Source organism: Heloderma suspectum, chromosome 2, assembly GCF_057233095.1.
Source record: "Heloderma suspectum isolate Gila_16-S chromosome 2, 16-S_ref, whole genome shotgun sequence".
NCBI classification, from domain to species: domain Eukaryota; kingdom Metazoa; phylum Chordata; class Lepidosauria; order Squamata; family Helodermatidae; genus Heloderma; species Heloderma suspectum.
This window is the reverse complement of record NC_139459.1, coordinates 73,119,841-73,137,411: the sequence shown is the minus strand read 5'-3', so window position 1 is coordinate 73,137,411 and position 17,571 is coordinate 73,119,841. Positions and strand designations below refer to the sequence as shown.

The window sequence follows — 17,571 nt, the reverse complement described above, 5'->3', positions numbered from 1 at the left end:
TTTAATTCAGGGGACCATTATATCTACTACTGTGGGCAAGAATCCCTTAGAAGAAATGGAGTAGCATTCATAGTCAACAAAAGGGTGGGAAAAGCAGTACTGGGGTACAATCTCAAAAATGATAGAATGATCTCAGTATGAATCCAAGGCAAACCATTCAACATCACAGTAATTCAAGTCTATGCCCCAACCACTGAGGCCGAAGAAGCTGAGGGTGATCGATTCTATGAAGACCTACAACACCTTCTAGAACTAACACCAAAAAAAGATGTCCTCTTCATCATAGGGGATTGGAATGTTTAAAGTAGGAAGTCAAGAAATCACCGGGATAACAGGCAAGCATGGCTTTGGTGTACAAAATGAAGCAGAACAAATAGAGTTGTCCTATTTTGCCAAGAGAACACGCTGATCATAGCAAACACTCTTTTCCAACAGCACAAGAGGCGATTCTACACATGGACATCACCAGATGGTCAATATCGAAATCAGATTGATTATGTCCTTTGCAGTCAAAGATGGAGAAGCTCTATACAGTCAGTAAAAACAAGACCTGGAGCTGACTGTGGCTCAGATCATGAGCTTCTTATTGCAAAATTTCAGCTTAAATTGAAGAACGTAGGGAAAACCACTACACCATTCAGGTATGACCTAAATCATATCCCTTATGAATATACAGTGCAAGTGAGGAATAAATTTAAGGGATTAGACCTGATAGACAGAGTGCCTGAGGAACTATGGGCAGAGGTCCGTAACATTGTTCAGGAGGCAGCAACTCAATCCATCCCAAAGAAAAAGAAATGCAAGAAAGCCAAGTGGCTGTCTGATGAAGCTTTACAAGTAGCTGAGGAAATAAGTGAAGTGAAAAGCAAGGGAGAAAGGGGAAGATATATCCAACTGAATGCAGAGTTCCAGAGAATAGCAAGAAGAGACAAGAAGGCCTTCTTAAATTAATAATGCAAAGAAATTGAAGAAAACAATAGAATGGGAAAGACTAGAGATCTTTTCAAGAAAATTGGAGATCTCAAGGGAACCTTTTGTGCAAAGACGGGCATGATAAAGGACAAAGAAGGCAGGGACCTCACAGAAGCAGATGAGATTAAGAAGAGGTGGAAAGAATACACAGAAGAACTATACAGGAAAGATCTGAATATTCCTGATAGCCATGATAGTGCGGTCACTGAACTTGAGCTGGACATCCTAGACAGTGAAGTCAAGTGGGCCGTAGGAAGCATTACTAACAACACAGCTAGCGGAGATGACAGTATTCCAGCTGAGCTATTTAAAATCCTAAAAGATGATGCTGTTAAAGTGCTGCATTCAATATGCCAACAAATTTGGAACACTCAACAATGGCCACAAGACTGGAAAAGGTCAGTTTACATTCCAATTTCAAAGAAGGGCAATGCCAACGAGTGTTCAAACTACCGCACAATTGCGCTCATTTCACATGCCAGCAAGGTGATGCTCAAAATCCTACAACCTAGGCTTCAGCAGTATGTGAACCGAGAACTACCAGAAGTACAAGCTGGGTTTCGAAGAGGCAGAGGAACTAGAGATCAAATCGCCAACATTTGCTGGATCACGGAGAAAGCAAGAGAATTCCAGAAAAACGTCTATTTCTGCTTCACTGACTACGCTAAAGCCTTTGATTGTATGGATCTCAACAAACTCTGGCAAATGCTTAAAGAGGTGGGAGTACCAGACCACCTTACCTGTCTCCTGAGAAACCTGTACAAGGGACAAGAAGCAACAGTAAGAACCGGACATGGAACAACCGAGTGGTTCAAAATTGGAAAAGGAGCACGACAAGGCTGCATATTGTCGCCCTGCTTATTTAATTTATATGCAGAGTACATCATGAGAAACGCCGGGTTGGATGAATCACAGCTCGGAATTAAGATTGCCAGGAGAATTATCAACAACCTCAGATACGCAGACGATACCACCCTAATGGCAGAAAGCGAAGAGGATCTCAAGAGCCTCTTGTTGAGGGTGAAAGTGGAGAGTGCAAAAGCTGGTTTGAAACTCAACATTAAAAAAACTAAGATCATGGCATCTGGCCCCATCACTTCCTGGCATATAGAAGGGGAAGAAATGGAAGCAGTGACAGATTTTATTTTCTTGGGCTCCAGGATCACCGCAGACAGTGACTGTAGCCATGACATTAAAAGACGCTTGCTCCTTGGGAGGAAAGCTATGGCAAACCTAGACAGCATAGTAAGAAGCAGAGACATCACCTTGCCGACAAAGGTTCATATAATCAAAGCTATGGTTTTCCCAGTAGCAACGTATGGCTGTGAGAGCTGGACTATAAGGAAGGCTGAGCGCCAAAGAATCGATGCTTTCGAATTGTAGTGTTGGAGAAGACTCTTACGAGTCCCCTGGACTGCAAGGAGGTCCAATCAGTCCATCCTAAAGGAAATCAACCCTGACTGCTCATTGGAAGGACAGATACTGAAACTGAAGCTCAAATATTTTGGCCACCTAATGCGACGGGAAAAGTCACTAGAAAAGAGCCTGATGCTGGGAAAGATTGAAGGCAAAAGGAGAAGGGGACGGCACAGGATGAGATGGCTAGATAGCATCACCGATGCAATGAATATGGACTTGAGCACACTCCGGGAGAGAGTTCAGGACAGGAAGGCCTGGCGTGCTATGGTCCATGGGGTCACGAAGAGTTGGAAACAACTGAACGACAACAACAACTATTGCTGACTATTCCTGGAATCCAGGACACGGCAAGAGAGGAAGGCACTTATGTGTCCCAAAACAGATGAGAAAAAAAAATATTCTCAGGTGCCTAAAAAAAAAAATGGCATGATAAAAGTTTTCTTTCAGACACCTGAGAATATTTTCTCTTCTGTTTTGGTATACCTGGAATCCAACATGCCACACAGGAAACTTCCATAGGCACATGGGGCTTGAAAGTACATCCTAACTGATCACATACCCTAGCATCACCAGTTAGCAGACTTTTGCTGTTACCTTCAATGGCGTATAAACACAGGGTAAGGGAAATGAAGAAGCTTCAGTGCACAGACATAGTTATTACCACATAATTACTTCAAAAGAGATTTGGGGTTCAATTAATACAACTCTCTCCACAAATGGAAGGGGCTCCTCCATTCACACACAGGAATCTAATCCAGTGGAGGCGTCCACTGTTAAATGAACATTCATCACATGGATGGAAGGTGTTTTTTGTCAACTACCCCAAGGCCACCTCCCACACTGTTCTGGAGGGTTCCCCAACCTTCTGGATGAGATTTTCAGGGAGCACAGGGAGTTGCAGGGGAAAGGAGGAATCACCAAAAATTGCCTCCTCCACTTCTTTGTTTCTGGGTTGAAAAGCAAATTCCAGGGCATAGCCCTGAAACCTTGTCTCCCACATAAGTCTAATGTAGTTTGGCCCCATACATGTGCAATGAGCAAAAGCTGTTTCCCAATCTGATGTTTTGCAGTGGTACTGTTGGTGTCAGGCGGAGTGGTGTTTCTTTCTCTCCTTCATGATTCTAGAGGAGGAAGTGTAGCTGGAACCTCTGGAAGAGCCAGAGGGGTCTGGTGACATTCCTGTTGGTTTGGAAGAATTAGAATTTAATTCCTGGTCCTCCTTCTCCTCCTTTGCTGTAGTGAGGGCCTTTTTCTTATATTTTGTCTCAATAAGAACTGCCTCCAGCACCTGACCAAACAGTGTGACTTCTTCAAACAGTGAACTGGCTAATTGGATCTGGGACTTTGGGTCCACATCCAAGTTACGGAACCAGATGCAGCTTTTCACTACAGGGCTTGCAGCCATAGTTCTTGCATTGAGTTGGATGACATCCAGGGAGGAGTTCACCAGCTCCGCAGGAAGGGCAATCATTTTGAGTCCATCTTTGTGTGGCATGGGTGTGAAATCTGCCACTGCCATTTCTTCTGCCTAGAGATAAATCATCCAGGAAAAGGACCCTGGAAAAGGCTGCAGCTCAGGTCTCAAACCTCTGATGCAACGCTACCTTGACTCTCTTTTAAAAGTAGGTCACTGTGCTATCCTTCTCTGTTTGCAAGCATGAGACCATTGAGCAGCTCCATAGCCTTGGGCAGCAGAGCATAAGCTCCATTAGCAAGTTTGTGGACTAGTTTGGTCTTGGATAGATTGGCTCATTCCAATTTCCAGACCCTTTCAAAGGATTCCAGAAGGAGCACAGTCATAGGTTAAGGTGACCCCTGGGGGGGGGGGGGGACCATTTAGTCCCTGTTGGAGCTGGGGCAGCCATTTGTTCTTCAGGATTAGGCTACTCTTCAGTAAGCTGGAGTATGTGGTGCACTTTCACCAATAAAGCAGAAAAGAGGTGAGCAGGAAAAAAAAACTTGCCTCGGTTGGCAGGAGACTATGTCTTCCTCTGACCATTCTCCTTCTTCCTTCTCACTAGAATCTGATAGGGGTTCTACTCCCTGCAACAGTTTTCTGCTCTTAAGATGCTGATACCCAAGGGTGAGGGTGGGATATGAAACAGCTTTTTCCTTTTACCCAATGCTACAGGTCTCTGAGTGATGTGTGGGTGGAAGTGGGGGCTCTCAGACCATTGGAATTAGATCTGGGGGTGAAGACCTAGTACTAGAGGACAAAGATTTGGAGTGGGGCTTTTGGTCCTTTTTGTGCTTTTGTTTGGTCTGGATGCCTGCCCCATGGCCTCCCTTCTTTCTTTTGGTCTCTCTCTTTTTGAAAGGAGGAGGAGTGGACCTGGAGCTGCCCTGCAACCCACTGGCTATTCCCATGGGTAGGGACCGTTGTATCTATTGTGTCATAAGGCACACCCATACAGTAAACCAGGATAGGTCTGGCAATGAAAGAGGAAAGGCATCATGGATAGGACTCGCCTCCTCCTCCTGTTGGCACTGCTCTAGGTTCAGCGTCAACTTGATGACCTGGCCGCAAGGCCCTGACCCCTCCTGCATATCCTCTGTGAAGGCACCCAATGAGGTTTGACATGCTTTCCTACCATAAGGCTGCAGGCAGGAGGGTGATTCCAATAGATTCAGTCCCCACCTACCTTATGGAAAGAGAAAGAACAGGGACAAATCCAGCACTGGGAGCCTTGGATTCCAGCCACTCCTCTCCTTTGGTTCTTCCAGTCTTTGGCTGGAACACTAGCCTATGAGGCAGGAGACCACTGCTACACCGGCTGTGGGCCCCTGCCCCTGTCCAATTAGAAGGGAGGGAAGGGCTCCCCCTGACCAGTGATAATCTCACCCCTGAAGATCCCTGTAGTCCCTTTTTAGGATTTGTCAAGAGGGAGGGGGGAGGTTAAGAAGAAGCCTACAAAAGAAAAAAGGTCTAGAAAAAGCAACTAGAGTTGGGCTCTTAAGAAAACTTGACCCAGCCATGCAGCTTGCTAGGCAGTGTCAGTGTAGGACATCTGGGTGGCCCCTCCCCATGAAAAAGCAACAATATGGTCCTGCTTAGGGAGGGAGGTGTCATCCCAAAGTTAAGTAATGCCCTCCAGGAGCCTATGGAGAAAGATGATTTAATATGATGATACTGGATGAACAATGGACGTTTGTGTGTATAAATAATCTTAGATATGTATTAGATGTAAATGCAAAATATTTTTTTAAAGTAGTATCATTTATACTCCAGCTAAATTATCTAGACTGTTTCCAGCCATAACAAGTGTGTGTTGGAGGTAGGGATGTACAAAACACTTACCTGGTTTCATCCAGGGTCATCCGCAGTGGGGGGGGAGGCGCTCTGTCCCTCCCCGCGAAATCCTCCCCGGCCGGCTCCACTCCGCGGCAACTCCACAGAGCCACCGGCCGGGGCTGCCTGCAGCCGGACACCCGGCCGCTGCTGGGCTGTGCAGGGACGCAAATGGTGGCTGCCATACCTGCCGCCATTTGTGTCCCTGTCTTTTGCCATGATAGGCTACGTATATATTTACGTAGCCTATCACAGCAAAAGACAGGAGCACAAATGGCGTAGCGGCTGCCATTTGCGTTCTTGCCTATTGCCGTGATAGGCTACGTATATATTTATAAATATATGTATATATTTCAGGGCCATTTGTGGGAAGGCGAATGGCAGCCACAGACACGGCAGCCATTCACAGAGCATCGGACAGCCACAAACAGGTAGGATCCGTTCTGGGTCCATTTCGGGGGGGGGGGGGGTTGCTTCGTTCCGCCACGGATTCCGGGGGGCCAAATGCACTGGAATTGGGCCTCCCTGGAATCCATGGTGGAATTCTCCAACATCCCTAGTTGGACGAAGCAGAAGGGGTCTTATTGTAATCTGCTTAAGAAATATTGGTAAGAGATCATCAGTGGCATTAAATGAGTTGCAGGTTTTGAGCTGCAAATAAATCCTGTAACCATATTTGGGAATATATTGAAGACCAGATGGCTAGAGAATATGTACTTGTTACCTGCAGCCCGGATTATGTTAGCAAAAGTTTGGGGAACAACTCATACTCTGTCAACTGATTAACGGCAAAAGAAGATAACGGACTATCATACTTATGCACAAAATTAGCAGCTAAAATTGTTATGAGATGGGAAGATGAATTTGGTACAGACTTTTCACATAAATTGGACCCTATTTCATTAAATATTGAAACAGGCGTAGACTAGGTAAAGTTTGGATATACTAAATGCTTTACTGTTTTTAATGTTCTGGTTTTTTAAGAAGGAATCCTATGTCCCCTAAACAGCGTCTGGGGGACATAGGATGTTTTGGTCGTGCCCCCTGCCCTTCTCCCTCCCCCTTGTAGCCAGCATAGAGAGAACCGCGACAGCTGCTTCTTCACAGTTGTAGAACAGAGAGCAATGACGCGGAGAAGGGGGCATTCCTGGGGCAGGGGAGGAGACCGGGATGACATTCCTACAATCTTTCCTATGGCCACCCCACCCTCCTTCCGTCCCCCTCCCTGAAGCTTCCTCTGGAGAGGCAAAATCGCCTGTCTAGCTAAAATGCAGAGAGGCAGTTGCAAGGCGCCTCCATCTCTGCATAGAATACCCGTAAGCCTCCAAGTCTGGGGGCTTATGAGTACCCAGGGCGCAACCCATAGGACTGCACCCTTATTGTTTTAAATTGTTGTCCACCGCTTTGATGGCTTTTTAGCAAATAGGCAATACATAAATGTAAATATAACAACAGAGATAAATATTGTGTATTGAATATTAGCAAAGTTGTTTGTAATTCATTATACAATCAGCAGCGGATCCACCCTTCCAGTATGTATCAATCCCTTTAATAAATTCTGTGAAATGTGTAAGATGAAATATCTCTGGAAATGCAAGTATGTCTATTCATAAAGTATGCTCCAACACTTTCCCTGAATAATTCATTTTTATCCAAGAATTTACTTTGCTGGCTGTCTCGTCAAACTCAGCAGTTAGTTACGCATGTGATTCCTGAGCATATGATGTGGAAACGAGCTTGAGAAGCTTAGGTCATTTTATGTAGGCCTTAAGGTAGCCAGGAGTGCTATAGTTCTTAACCTTAAAAACAATCTCTGCAGTATTGCTTCTAACATAAATAAAATGTTCTGAGTTTGACTCAAATCTTCTAAGTCAAAATGCCGCCTGATGAGCCTGTCTGACCAATATACACATTTAAAGCAGAATAACCATACTAGTTAACTGACTGTATAGCAAAGTGTCCATTCTTCTAGTTTTCAGTTTGCAACATTAATGTACTGGAGGCCACGCTATATGAAACATACATCAAACCATTTTATATGAAGACAGATTTTTAAAAATAAACTGCAACTGACTATCTTAAGGTCTAAAAGGGACCTCTCTCAAATTTTTACAAGAAACAAGAATACAAGTTGTTTTCTGTTATGTTCCCACAACCTCTGAATTCCCTCTACACTTTCTGGTTGGCTTGCATGAATGCTCATATAGAGGGCATTTTCCACTAAAAAGGTTTAGTATGATTATGCAGTGCTGTGAAAGATATAGAAGTCTACTGTAAATAATAATAATTGTGAAGTTTAGTTAATTATAAAGTAAGATGCAAAAAGTAAATAAGATACAAAAGAATACTTTGATTTCATTGGGGACTTAGAAAACAATCCTATAGTCCTGAGATAGCATCCCAGGGGCCATAAAATTGTTTAGAAAAACCCCTGCAAGGCTATAGACAGAGCTCCAACCTCAGAGGGGGTTTTCCAATGTCAGAGTCCCTCTCCTGGCTCCACCCAGCCACTGAAGAGATTTCCACAGTGGCTCTCTCTACAAGGTTGAAACTTCAACCTCGTTCGGGTGGGGGGGGAAATGGATGTGTCAAGGGCGACAACACCCTTATTCCCAGGAAACGTGTAGAAGTGCTCAAGAGTGCATCTAAATGTTTTCCTCCCATTGCCAGCAATTGGATGGATGGATGGATGTTTTCCTCCATCCATGAATACTGCTGAATACTGCCCATACTGAAAGCCCTCCCTTCCTCTAATTTCCATCCTGTCAGCTCTTGCTGACAGGCCACAGGAAGGAGCGGAGCCTCCAATTTCAGGAGTTCTGTTCTGAAAGCATACAATTGCTCTCTTTAAACTCAAATCCAGCATCTTAAATTCTAAAATATGAGACCAACCCCAGAGTTTCTCTGGAAACAAAAAGCTCTGTGCACATAGAGTGATGACTTCTGTCTTACTTCCTCTTAGAAAGGTGGTATACAAGGTACAAAACACTGTCCTCTCTGATGCCGAGAAGTTTATTAATAGTTGGATATAATGTGATGCCCAGCAAACTTGGATCTGTAAGTCTGTGTAGTACTATTTTAACTATTACTGTCACTTGGAATGAGAGAAAGCTTCAGGCAGGAGAAATCTGTGACAACCTATGTGCCACACAGAGGCTAAATCTACTGCTCTGGCCTACGCCACCGTTTTGGCTCTACCCCACCAAGCTGCCATTGTGAAAAGCTCTGGCTGGTGGATCTTGAGTCTCTGGCAAAAAAAGAGTAGATCCCACAAACCAAAAGTCTGCGCACCCCTGCCATAATCCACAGCTTGGCTCCCTGTTTGCAAGCAGAAGGCACTTCCAAGAGTACCTGAAGTCCCCCTGCCTTCCCTCTGCAGGCCTGAAGAGAACCCCTGAGGGTCAGGGAACCTTCCATAATGGCATGCAATGTGGTGTATATTTATGAATTTGTGGTGTGTGTGCGGGGAGAGGAGTTTGCAGCCAGGGGAAATCCCCACTTTTGTCACTGTGTATGCGGAGAAGTGCCTTCTGCTCATGCATGCTTACCTTTGGATCCAAACCCTTGATATTTACAATTAAAAATAAAACAAGTAATTGGCAACTATGAAATATGTGCATATTCGTAAGTCTTTAAGTTAATGAAATGTATATATTATTGATTCAGAGGTCTGTTAAGGCAATAGTGATTCCAGATTTCCAGCTAAACAGCTTATTGGAAGGAAGAGGCGAATAGTGGCTGCATCAGTCACACACCCCTGCAACCACCCATCAATGAAAGAAACAGGCTTCCATTTGCATATTGCTCCCACTACACAAATATGGGGCTGCTGTGGTGGCAGAACATCCCCCACATCTAGCACTTAAGCTAGCATGGCTAATCCTTGCTCAATACAGAGATCTATGAGTATAGCAGCAGACAAATGTTGCACATTTGAATCCCCTGTCCTGCAAAGAGCTTCACTAATACAGCTTTAGTTTAGACATACGTTCCTAGACGTGTGAAAATGAAATCAGGAATCTAATTTATTCAGCATACCATGCCAGAAACAAGACTGGAAATATTTTTGTCCCTCCTGCAAGAAAAGTATTTTTATTTAACGTTTCATATCTGGGATGAAAAATTACCTCTCTTTCTCTAATTCTTCCAGATAACCAGTGCTCTCTCTGCTTCCATTCATAAAACCTCTTCTGGGAAACGAACCCATGGGAACAGGGCTGCACTCTCCTGATCGACTAGAAACTGATCCTTCCCTGCTTCCATATGAACGCATGGTTATCTTTGGCCTTAACTTCACTCCAGGAAAGTGATTACTGTCCAAGTTCAATTCTGAAAAGAAACAGAATACACTGGAGCAAAGATGTCTAAAGGTATGTTAATAAAAAAGCCATTTACACCTTAGTTTCTCGCATGATCTTTTCTTCCCCTAATAGATGGGACAACAAATAACTATTAAATTCTAAAAACAAAATGTTATACAAATAAACCAGACTTGGCGAGGATTATTATTATTAATGTATGATGGGGATAGTAAACTGGCAGTCTATGATCCAGATTCCATGTATCCAAGTCTATTTCACCAGGTCTCTCACAACCATACCAAATTCTAAAGGAGAGACTGGATCTAGGATCTGCCTTCTGTGAGAGGAAGGGACCTTCGGCAAGAGGAAGGGCTCTACTCACAGAAGGTCCCTCTGCCTAACCTTTAGGGATCCCACACCATACCTCATCCCATTCAGCAGGGCCTCCTGACCATGTAGAATTCTGAGGGGGCTGGTGGGGTGAGGGGAGTCCACTTTCACTAGCACAGTTGATCTAGCTTAAAACCGGATCAGTAGTATAATGGAGCCAGGGCTTACAGGAATGCATCACTGGTACTCTTTTTATTACCAGGAACCCTGCCATCAACTGCCATCTCCCTCAGAATTCCCTGTTCCCTCTAAGCTTATCTGGATGTCAAAGTAGCTGAGGGGACACTGAATTTTCCCAGAAATAAGATATTGTCTTCATAAAGTATTTTGGGGTGGCTCGTTCTTGAATGGGAAATTAAGACCCGTCAGCTTTACAAAAGACGTGCTCTTGATGGAGATGAAAACTGCTAGAACTGGTTTGTTGATATGAATCAATACAGCCGCCTGAATTCTGGGATTTTCATTGGGGGCGTGGCTATGGGACTGTCATGATGAGTACCTGCACTGCAAAATTTACCACTACACCACTGATCTGTATCCAGCCCAACTTGTATATAAATTCTAATTTATTCTAATGCACTTGCTGACCCCTTTGAAGGTTTAAAAGCAGGAATTAAAGATTCTGTTATTCCAGCAGGCCTTCCCTTTTTAGAACTCTTGTTCCTTTTGCTGGCTCTTATATACTGTTTTTAAGCTGTGTTGTTTTAAGCTGTGTTGTTTTATTGTTCGATTATTTTTTTTTTGTTAAATTGTTTTTAATTCAAAGTTGTTTTTAGTCATATGTTGTTTGTATATATTGTCTGTATGCTTTTACATAAATAGCTTTTAAACTTTGTATGTCGTATTTTGATGTTTTAATTTTTGTAAACCGCCCAGACAGCTTTGGCTATAGGGCGGTACAGAAATGTAACAAATAACTAAATAAAAAATGCCTATATTAGGAGAAATGCACATAAAAATATGAATGAATTTTCATGTGCATTTTTTTAAAATTGCAGTGATTCAGAAATGGTGCAAAACAAGCTTAAGGTTGGAAAAACGAGGAATTGTGTGAAACCAACATTGGCAGATCCATCCATTCTTAGTGATAAAATGTTTGTTTAGCTTACTTTCATAAAGAAAAAAATATTTTCACATTTTAAGAGATTGGGATAACATATGCAATGCCATGTATATGCTTTATAACTGCGAAGCCCATTATTGCCAGGTGACCCCAGGTTTAGGTATGACTGTCTGCCAGACAGCAAGTTTATGTAGCAAAATATACTTCTGGCCCCCAAAGTTGGCCATCCCTGATCTAAGATAAAGAATTCTCTATAGTGACAACTCTTGTTTACAGGTAGCCTTAAGAACATATGAAGAGCCATGCTGTACCAGACCAAGGATCCATCTAGTCCAGCATTCTGGTCACACAGTAGCCAACCAGCTGTCAGCAGGAGACACACAACAAGACATGAGTGCAACAGCACCCTCCCGCCCATGTTCCCCAGCAACTGGTATACCTCAGCTTACTAACTCTGATCACTGGAGGTAGCACAGAGGCATCAGGACTACTAGCCTTCTTCCAAGTTTACCTTTAAGACGTTCCAGGAAATCAATCTGTCCAGATGAAGCCATTGCCTCATCTTCAATACTTCCTTGCAGCTGCTTCAGCACCTCCTAGAAAATAAAAAAAGCATATTATTAAGAAAACCACACCATAATGAGATTCAAAGGTTATTACTTTGTAACACCTCCCACTCCAAAACAGATCTACTAGACTACAGCAATGTGTTTTACTATTTAGTTACCTTTCCCCATGAAGATTGTTTTTGCTGAAATTGATAAGGCATTTTAGTAAACAGATTTCAAATGAGACATTCAACAAAAGCACCCACGTTTCAGTACTATTAAACTAATTATAAACAGAAGGGGGGGGGGATAAGAAGATTTTCTGTAATTTCCCTAAATTGGACCACAATATATCAAAGCTGTCTGACACCTAAACAAGGTAAGGATTATATTTTAAAAGTCTATATATAAAACTAAGGTTTGCAAAATCTATATTAAAACTGAACTGGTGATCAAACAGTATAAGAAAGTAAAACATAATGAACAGAACTAGCAGTGGAGGCTTCCAGTCTCATAATGCTCAATGGCCTATATTCAGGTAGACAGTTAAGAGATCTAGAAGGTTTTCAATTATAGAAGCACCATCAATAGCTAAAGCAAATTGAAAAGCATGACCACAAGGCAAAAATTCTACATTATAAAAGCTTATTTGTCCTGCCTTTCTAAACTGCTTTTAGAAGTAATAGACACAATAAATCCATGAGCATTTTAAATAATTAAAAGGATACCCCTCAGTGATTTCTTTGATATAGGAACATCTATGGAATTGCTTTATTTAGACTTAGAAATTATGTTCTATCAAAAAACTGCACATCTCTTATCCACAATGACTGCTTGGTTATTTTTCAGGAAATGTCTGCCTAACTTATATATTTAAATGTTTTGCAGTGTGCCATATATATAAAACAGAAGTGCTTTTACAGTATGCAACATATATACAAAAAAAACCACACATTTTGTGATTTAAGAAGGAAAATAGCAAACCAATTCATGCATATTAGAACCAAAAATGTTATTATGGGAATCATATTAATGTTCTAAAAGCAAAATTACTGTTCTAACACACCGTGAACTTCAATCATGGAAGGTGCTTAATTCCACCTAATTCTCAGTTATTTCCTCTTCCTCTCGCAGCAGCTCCCTGTGCTACAGTCCATCCTATTCAAGACAGTACCCCAACCTAGGAGAGGCTATTCAGAGAACATGGGGGAAAGTTGCCAAGCAGTTCTTAGGATCCAACCCAATACTTATGTGAAGCAGCAGTCCTGCACAGATCCGTAACTGGAACACAACCAAGAAGTGAAGGTGGGAAGAGATAGGGTGGTACTAAGTATTGGTATAACCTTTACCAGCAATACATCAGTATTGCTGTAAGTGCTGCTGTTGCTCCCTCATCCTCCCTATGCACATGATCCATCAGGTTCTGCCTGTCTTGGGTTGGGGGAAGAGCCAAGATCTGAACATATGTGCAGCAGGTCAAGAACCATCTCTGACCCTTTAAAGTTCAAAATGCACATTCCAGATCTGACCTCTACTGTGTCAGTTCCTACTGCTAAGCACTGCCGTCTTGACTGGTTGACTAAGCAAAAGCATGGTGGTGCCACTTTAGAAACTGGCTTGTAACCACAAGATGGTTTTCCATTTGTTGCATACCATACTGGTTCCAAGTCTGCTCAGATGTTGGTACCATCCTCCTGGAAAATCCCAATACCATCTCTTGACATCACATTACTTTGCTGCCAATGCTTCACAAATACAAGGAACTGAAATCACAACTGCTTAATAAATGCACATCTTCATTCCATACATAGAGCTGTCTTTGATGAACTCACGCCTGGTCAACCATAGCTTACAATAACCAGGGCTTTACAATTTGGGGGCTGGCCTTGCTAGTGAAGCCAAAAATTGTGGTCACCACCAGGTTCCTTTCCCTATCCTGCTGGCTTGGTAGAGAAGAGTGCCTCTGCCCAACAGAAGCTAAGAAGCCCACACACACACACATACACACCACCACCACCAATATTTCCTGTAGGAAAGGCAGGCAGGAGCATTCCACTTCTGGCCAACACTCAGCAGAGGGTTTGAAAGCATCTCTGCTGAGCAGCAGAAAAAGGCCTATCTTTCCTGCGGGATAAAGGTAAGGAGAGTGCTGGCTTCGCCAATGCTGGGCTGCGACATCTGAAACACCACTGTTGAGCAGGGACTAAGGAAGCCCCCCCCACACACACACACCACTTTCCTCATTCATAGCAGGAAAGAGAGGCAGGAAGCTTGCTGGATACCTTGGCCATGCAGTTGTTAAGCCACTTCCAGCCTTCCTCACAACCTTAGGGCTGGGGGGTAGATATGACCCCCCTCCACTTCTGCAGCTTCAAAGTTGGGAGGAAGGCTAGTTGCTAATCATGCTTGTCAGAGGTTAGCACCATTCACCATGACAAGCAAAAATGTCAAAGCCTGACTGTAATGTCATGTTCCTTAGACAGAATATGTTTCTATCAATTAGTAGTTATTTGTCGTAGACACAGAGATTATTGTGGCCTTCTAGAAACTCTATGCTCATGTTTAGCTATGTATGTAACATAGATAGTATAGAGACAATGATCACATTACTACCATGGGGCAGAAAGCAGGAAAGCACATGAAGAGTTGAATCAATCTATGCAGAGCTCCTTGTGACTTCCTTTCATTAGGTTGTCAGGATGTTTCAGCCCAGCAGATTATGTTTTTAAAGCATAATATCTGGCATATTATTTTTAAAAGCTAGGCCTTACTATAGTTCTACATCTTATGGAAAAACAAGGACAGACCTGCCTGTTCACCAACTACGAAAAGGCTGAATGCCCTGAAATATATTGACATGTGCACCTTTGAAAAGCCAGGGACTGTAAGAAAGACAGCTTGGAACAAAATCAGAATATTCCAGGAATATACTTGAACTATATTTTACTATGAAATAGTTATATTCATTTTGTACTACTGTGTTTATTAACTATCATCTTCCATAGTAAAAATTATTATTCTTTTTACTGTAAGCCTATTGTCAAAACAAATACCTTATTTTGTGCAGAGATAAAATCATCTACCCAAAAATTATGGCAGCAACAATAAGCACCTTATTCAAGAAGGTAGAAAATGTGCTTATTCCATTATCCAACCAATTTGTTTCAACATGTAGCTTTTAAAATGCTTCAAGAGTCTGTCCTCGAACCAACAACTTTTGGATACCACCAGTAACAAAATGTATCACTGCCTAGAAATAAATGTAAATAAATATAGTAGCATACAGCTCCTGCTTCCTTTGGCCACATTAAGCTTCCAATATGTAAAACCCAACCCAACAAGGTGTACATATACAAAGTGATCAGCATAGCAGGGGGGTGTCCAACAGCTCCAAGCAGCTCACTTAAAGGGGCAGGAAAGTATGTGTGGTGGATAATACCATCTTCCCTCTCTTTCCTCAACCAAGCAGTGGTGGATGTTCCAGGAAGACTTCTCCTCCTACAGAAAACTGCCAGCCTGCCTGCCCTCAGCCCCCTGGAGTGGAGGTGAGCCGGCATTGCTTCAACTACGCACAGCTCTCCAGGAAGAGAATACTGGGGAGGGAAGGAACTAGCATCCAACACAATTGGTAGGGAGACTGAATCCCTTTCTGCATGCACTCCCCCTACACAAGGTGGTGCCACTAGGATAACACAAGAAGCACACAATGCCTCCTCTGCATGCTATAGGGCATAAGGAAGAGCTACAGTGTGGGCTCTCCCATGTGTACTAGGGCTAACCAGGTGGTGGCTACTCCCACAACCCTAGCATAACGGGAGGGGGATGTCTTAAGGCCAGAATAGATGTGACAGTTGTTGGGGGCTTTTAATAAAGAAAAACAAATAGCAGGTGTGGGAAGGCCTGAGACCAAATGAGACTGTGGCGCAGGGAGTGGGTGAGGGAACGTTATCCCTTTGTCTCCGCTGCAGTCCTGATCTGAATCAGGGCTCTTGGGCCTGCTATTTGCAATAGGAAGCAAGCTCCCATAGGTGCCAATGGGAATTTTTCTACCATTACAAATAGCAGGCATGAAGGGGCCCATTCCAGTTGGGACTGTGAAAAGGACAAAGGGTTAAAGCCTCCACCACCACCACCACCACGCCATAGTCCCAAACTGGCATGGGATCCCCACACACCTATTTGTTTGAAAAAAAAAAAAACATGCAAGGCCAAATCATGTAAATAATGCCATATTTAGTTTGGCCCTTAGGATGAAGGAGTTACTCCATACCAGAAGCTGGCAAATCTGCCAAGCATTTTGCTTGAGAAATTGTATCACAAATCTAGAGATCACACACGCACCACATTCAGTGTGCATCCTCTGAATTCCTAGATAATGGAGTTTGTTGTAGACAATGAACACATTGGTTCTTTATGGTTCTTGTTGTGAACTGCCTTGAACTTTTGTAAGCAAAGGTAGGGTATAAATATTTTAAATAAATAAATTAGGTCCAGCATAATTAGGATCCTGTATGGGGGAAGCAATGATCTGAATTGAATGCACAGGGTTGGATAGCCATTTACTTCTATGAGAGACGTTTATGGGGCTTTGTGATCTGGATCACAGCCCAAAGTGCTACTAAAGTCAAACGATTTTTATACCTTCATGTTAGATGCTTCAGTTTCCAGTTTTGTAAGATGATTTGAATTATCTTCCAGTTCTTGTCGAAGGTTTGAGTTCTCCATTTTTAACGCCTCTACTTGTTTTAACAACTGATCATATGACACTGCAGCCATTCTGGGCTACCCCAGGACCTAAAGCAAATAAAGAATAAATATTTGTTTTCGTTCATCTGTTCCAAGAAATGTATTGTGAACTGTGAGAGAATGCTTGACTGATTAGAAAATCCTATTTCATTTTTCTGGCAAAAAAATTAATATAATAGTTTTTATACCCCAAAGAAATATTTTACTGAATATGTAACCATATTAAACCATTTTTGGCTCAGGTACCTTCAACTTACGTATTTTTTAAAAATGAACAAGCATTGTTTAAAATTATCGTGGAAAATACTTTCTTCCATTAAGTTCTAAGTGAATATGAATTGTTGTGGTGCCCAGCTGCTTTCTAGTCAGATTTCAATGCCTTTGCTTCAAAAATGAAACAAATGTTCTCCCATTCCAGGCAACACCAATTTATTCACAATTCAGGAGTTTTTGGTTCCAAATTATAGTAAATGCATTGCCAGATAGGCAAGTCGTATATTTGGACCTCATTTTCAAAACTAAAGTCATAATCCAGAGGACCACCTAACAACCTGTCCATTGCAACTGGGCTTCCAGTTTACACCAACTCCCCAAACTACAACACACTGCAATGCAGTGTGGGAAGATGCTTCTGAGTAAAAGAAGTCCCACCACATATCATCAGCACCATACCCATGCCTAAAAGAACTCTCATGCTTGTAGTGTGAGGCTGCAGACATTAGCTGAGAGAAGGAGAAAGAATTTTAAACAGGTTCATTATGGTGTATATATTTGTGTATGACCATCTAGTTACATGCTTAATGTCCTTAACTTAAAACTCCACTAGAGGCTACACAGAACCTC

At 42.6% G+C, this 17,571-nt stretch overlaps 1 protein-coding gene across 4 annotated transcripts in view; it reads right to left on the bottom strand.

Annotated features, from left to right (window-relative positions):
- APC (APC regulator of Wnt signaling pathway) overlaps window positions 1–17,571 on the bottom strand; it is a 115,071-nt gene that overhangs the window by 64,192 nt on the left and 33,308 nt on the right. For 3 of the 4 annotated variants that reach the window (XM_084833870.1, XM_084833872.1, XM_084833871.1), the window contains 3 exons: window positions 16,624–16,776; window positions 11,946–12,030; window positions 9,808–10,009 (listed from right to left, as the gene is read on the bottom strand). In XM_084833870.1, coding sequence (XP_084689996.1) covers window positions 9,808–10,009; window positions 11,946–12,030; window positions 16,624–16,758 — 422 coding nt within the window. In that variant the 5' untranslated portion in view covers window positions 16,759–16,776. The remainder of the gene's footprint in view (window positions 1–9,807; window positions 10,010–11,945; window positions 12,031–16,623; window positions 16,777–17,571) is intronic. The other variant, XM_084833873.1, reaches the window with a different exon arrangement.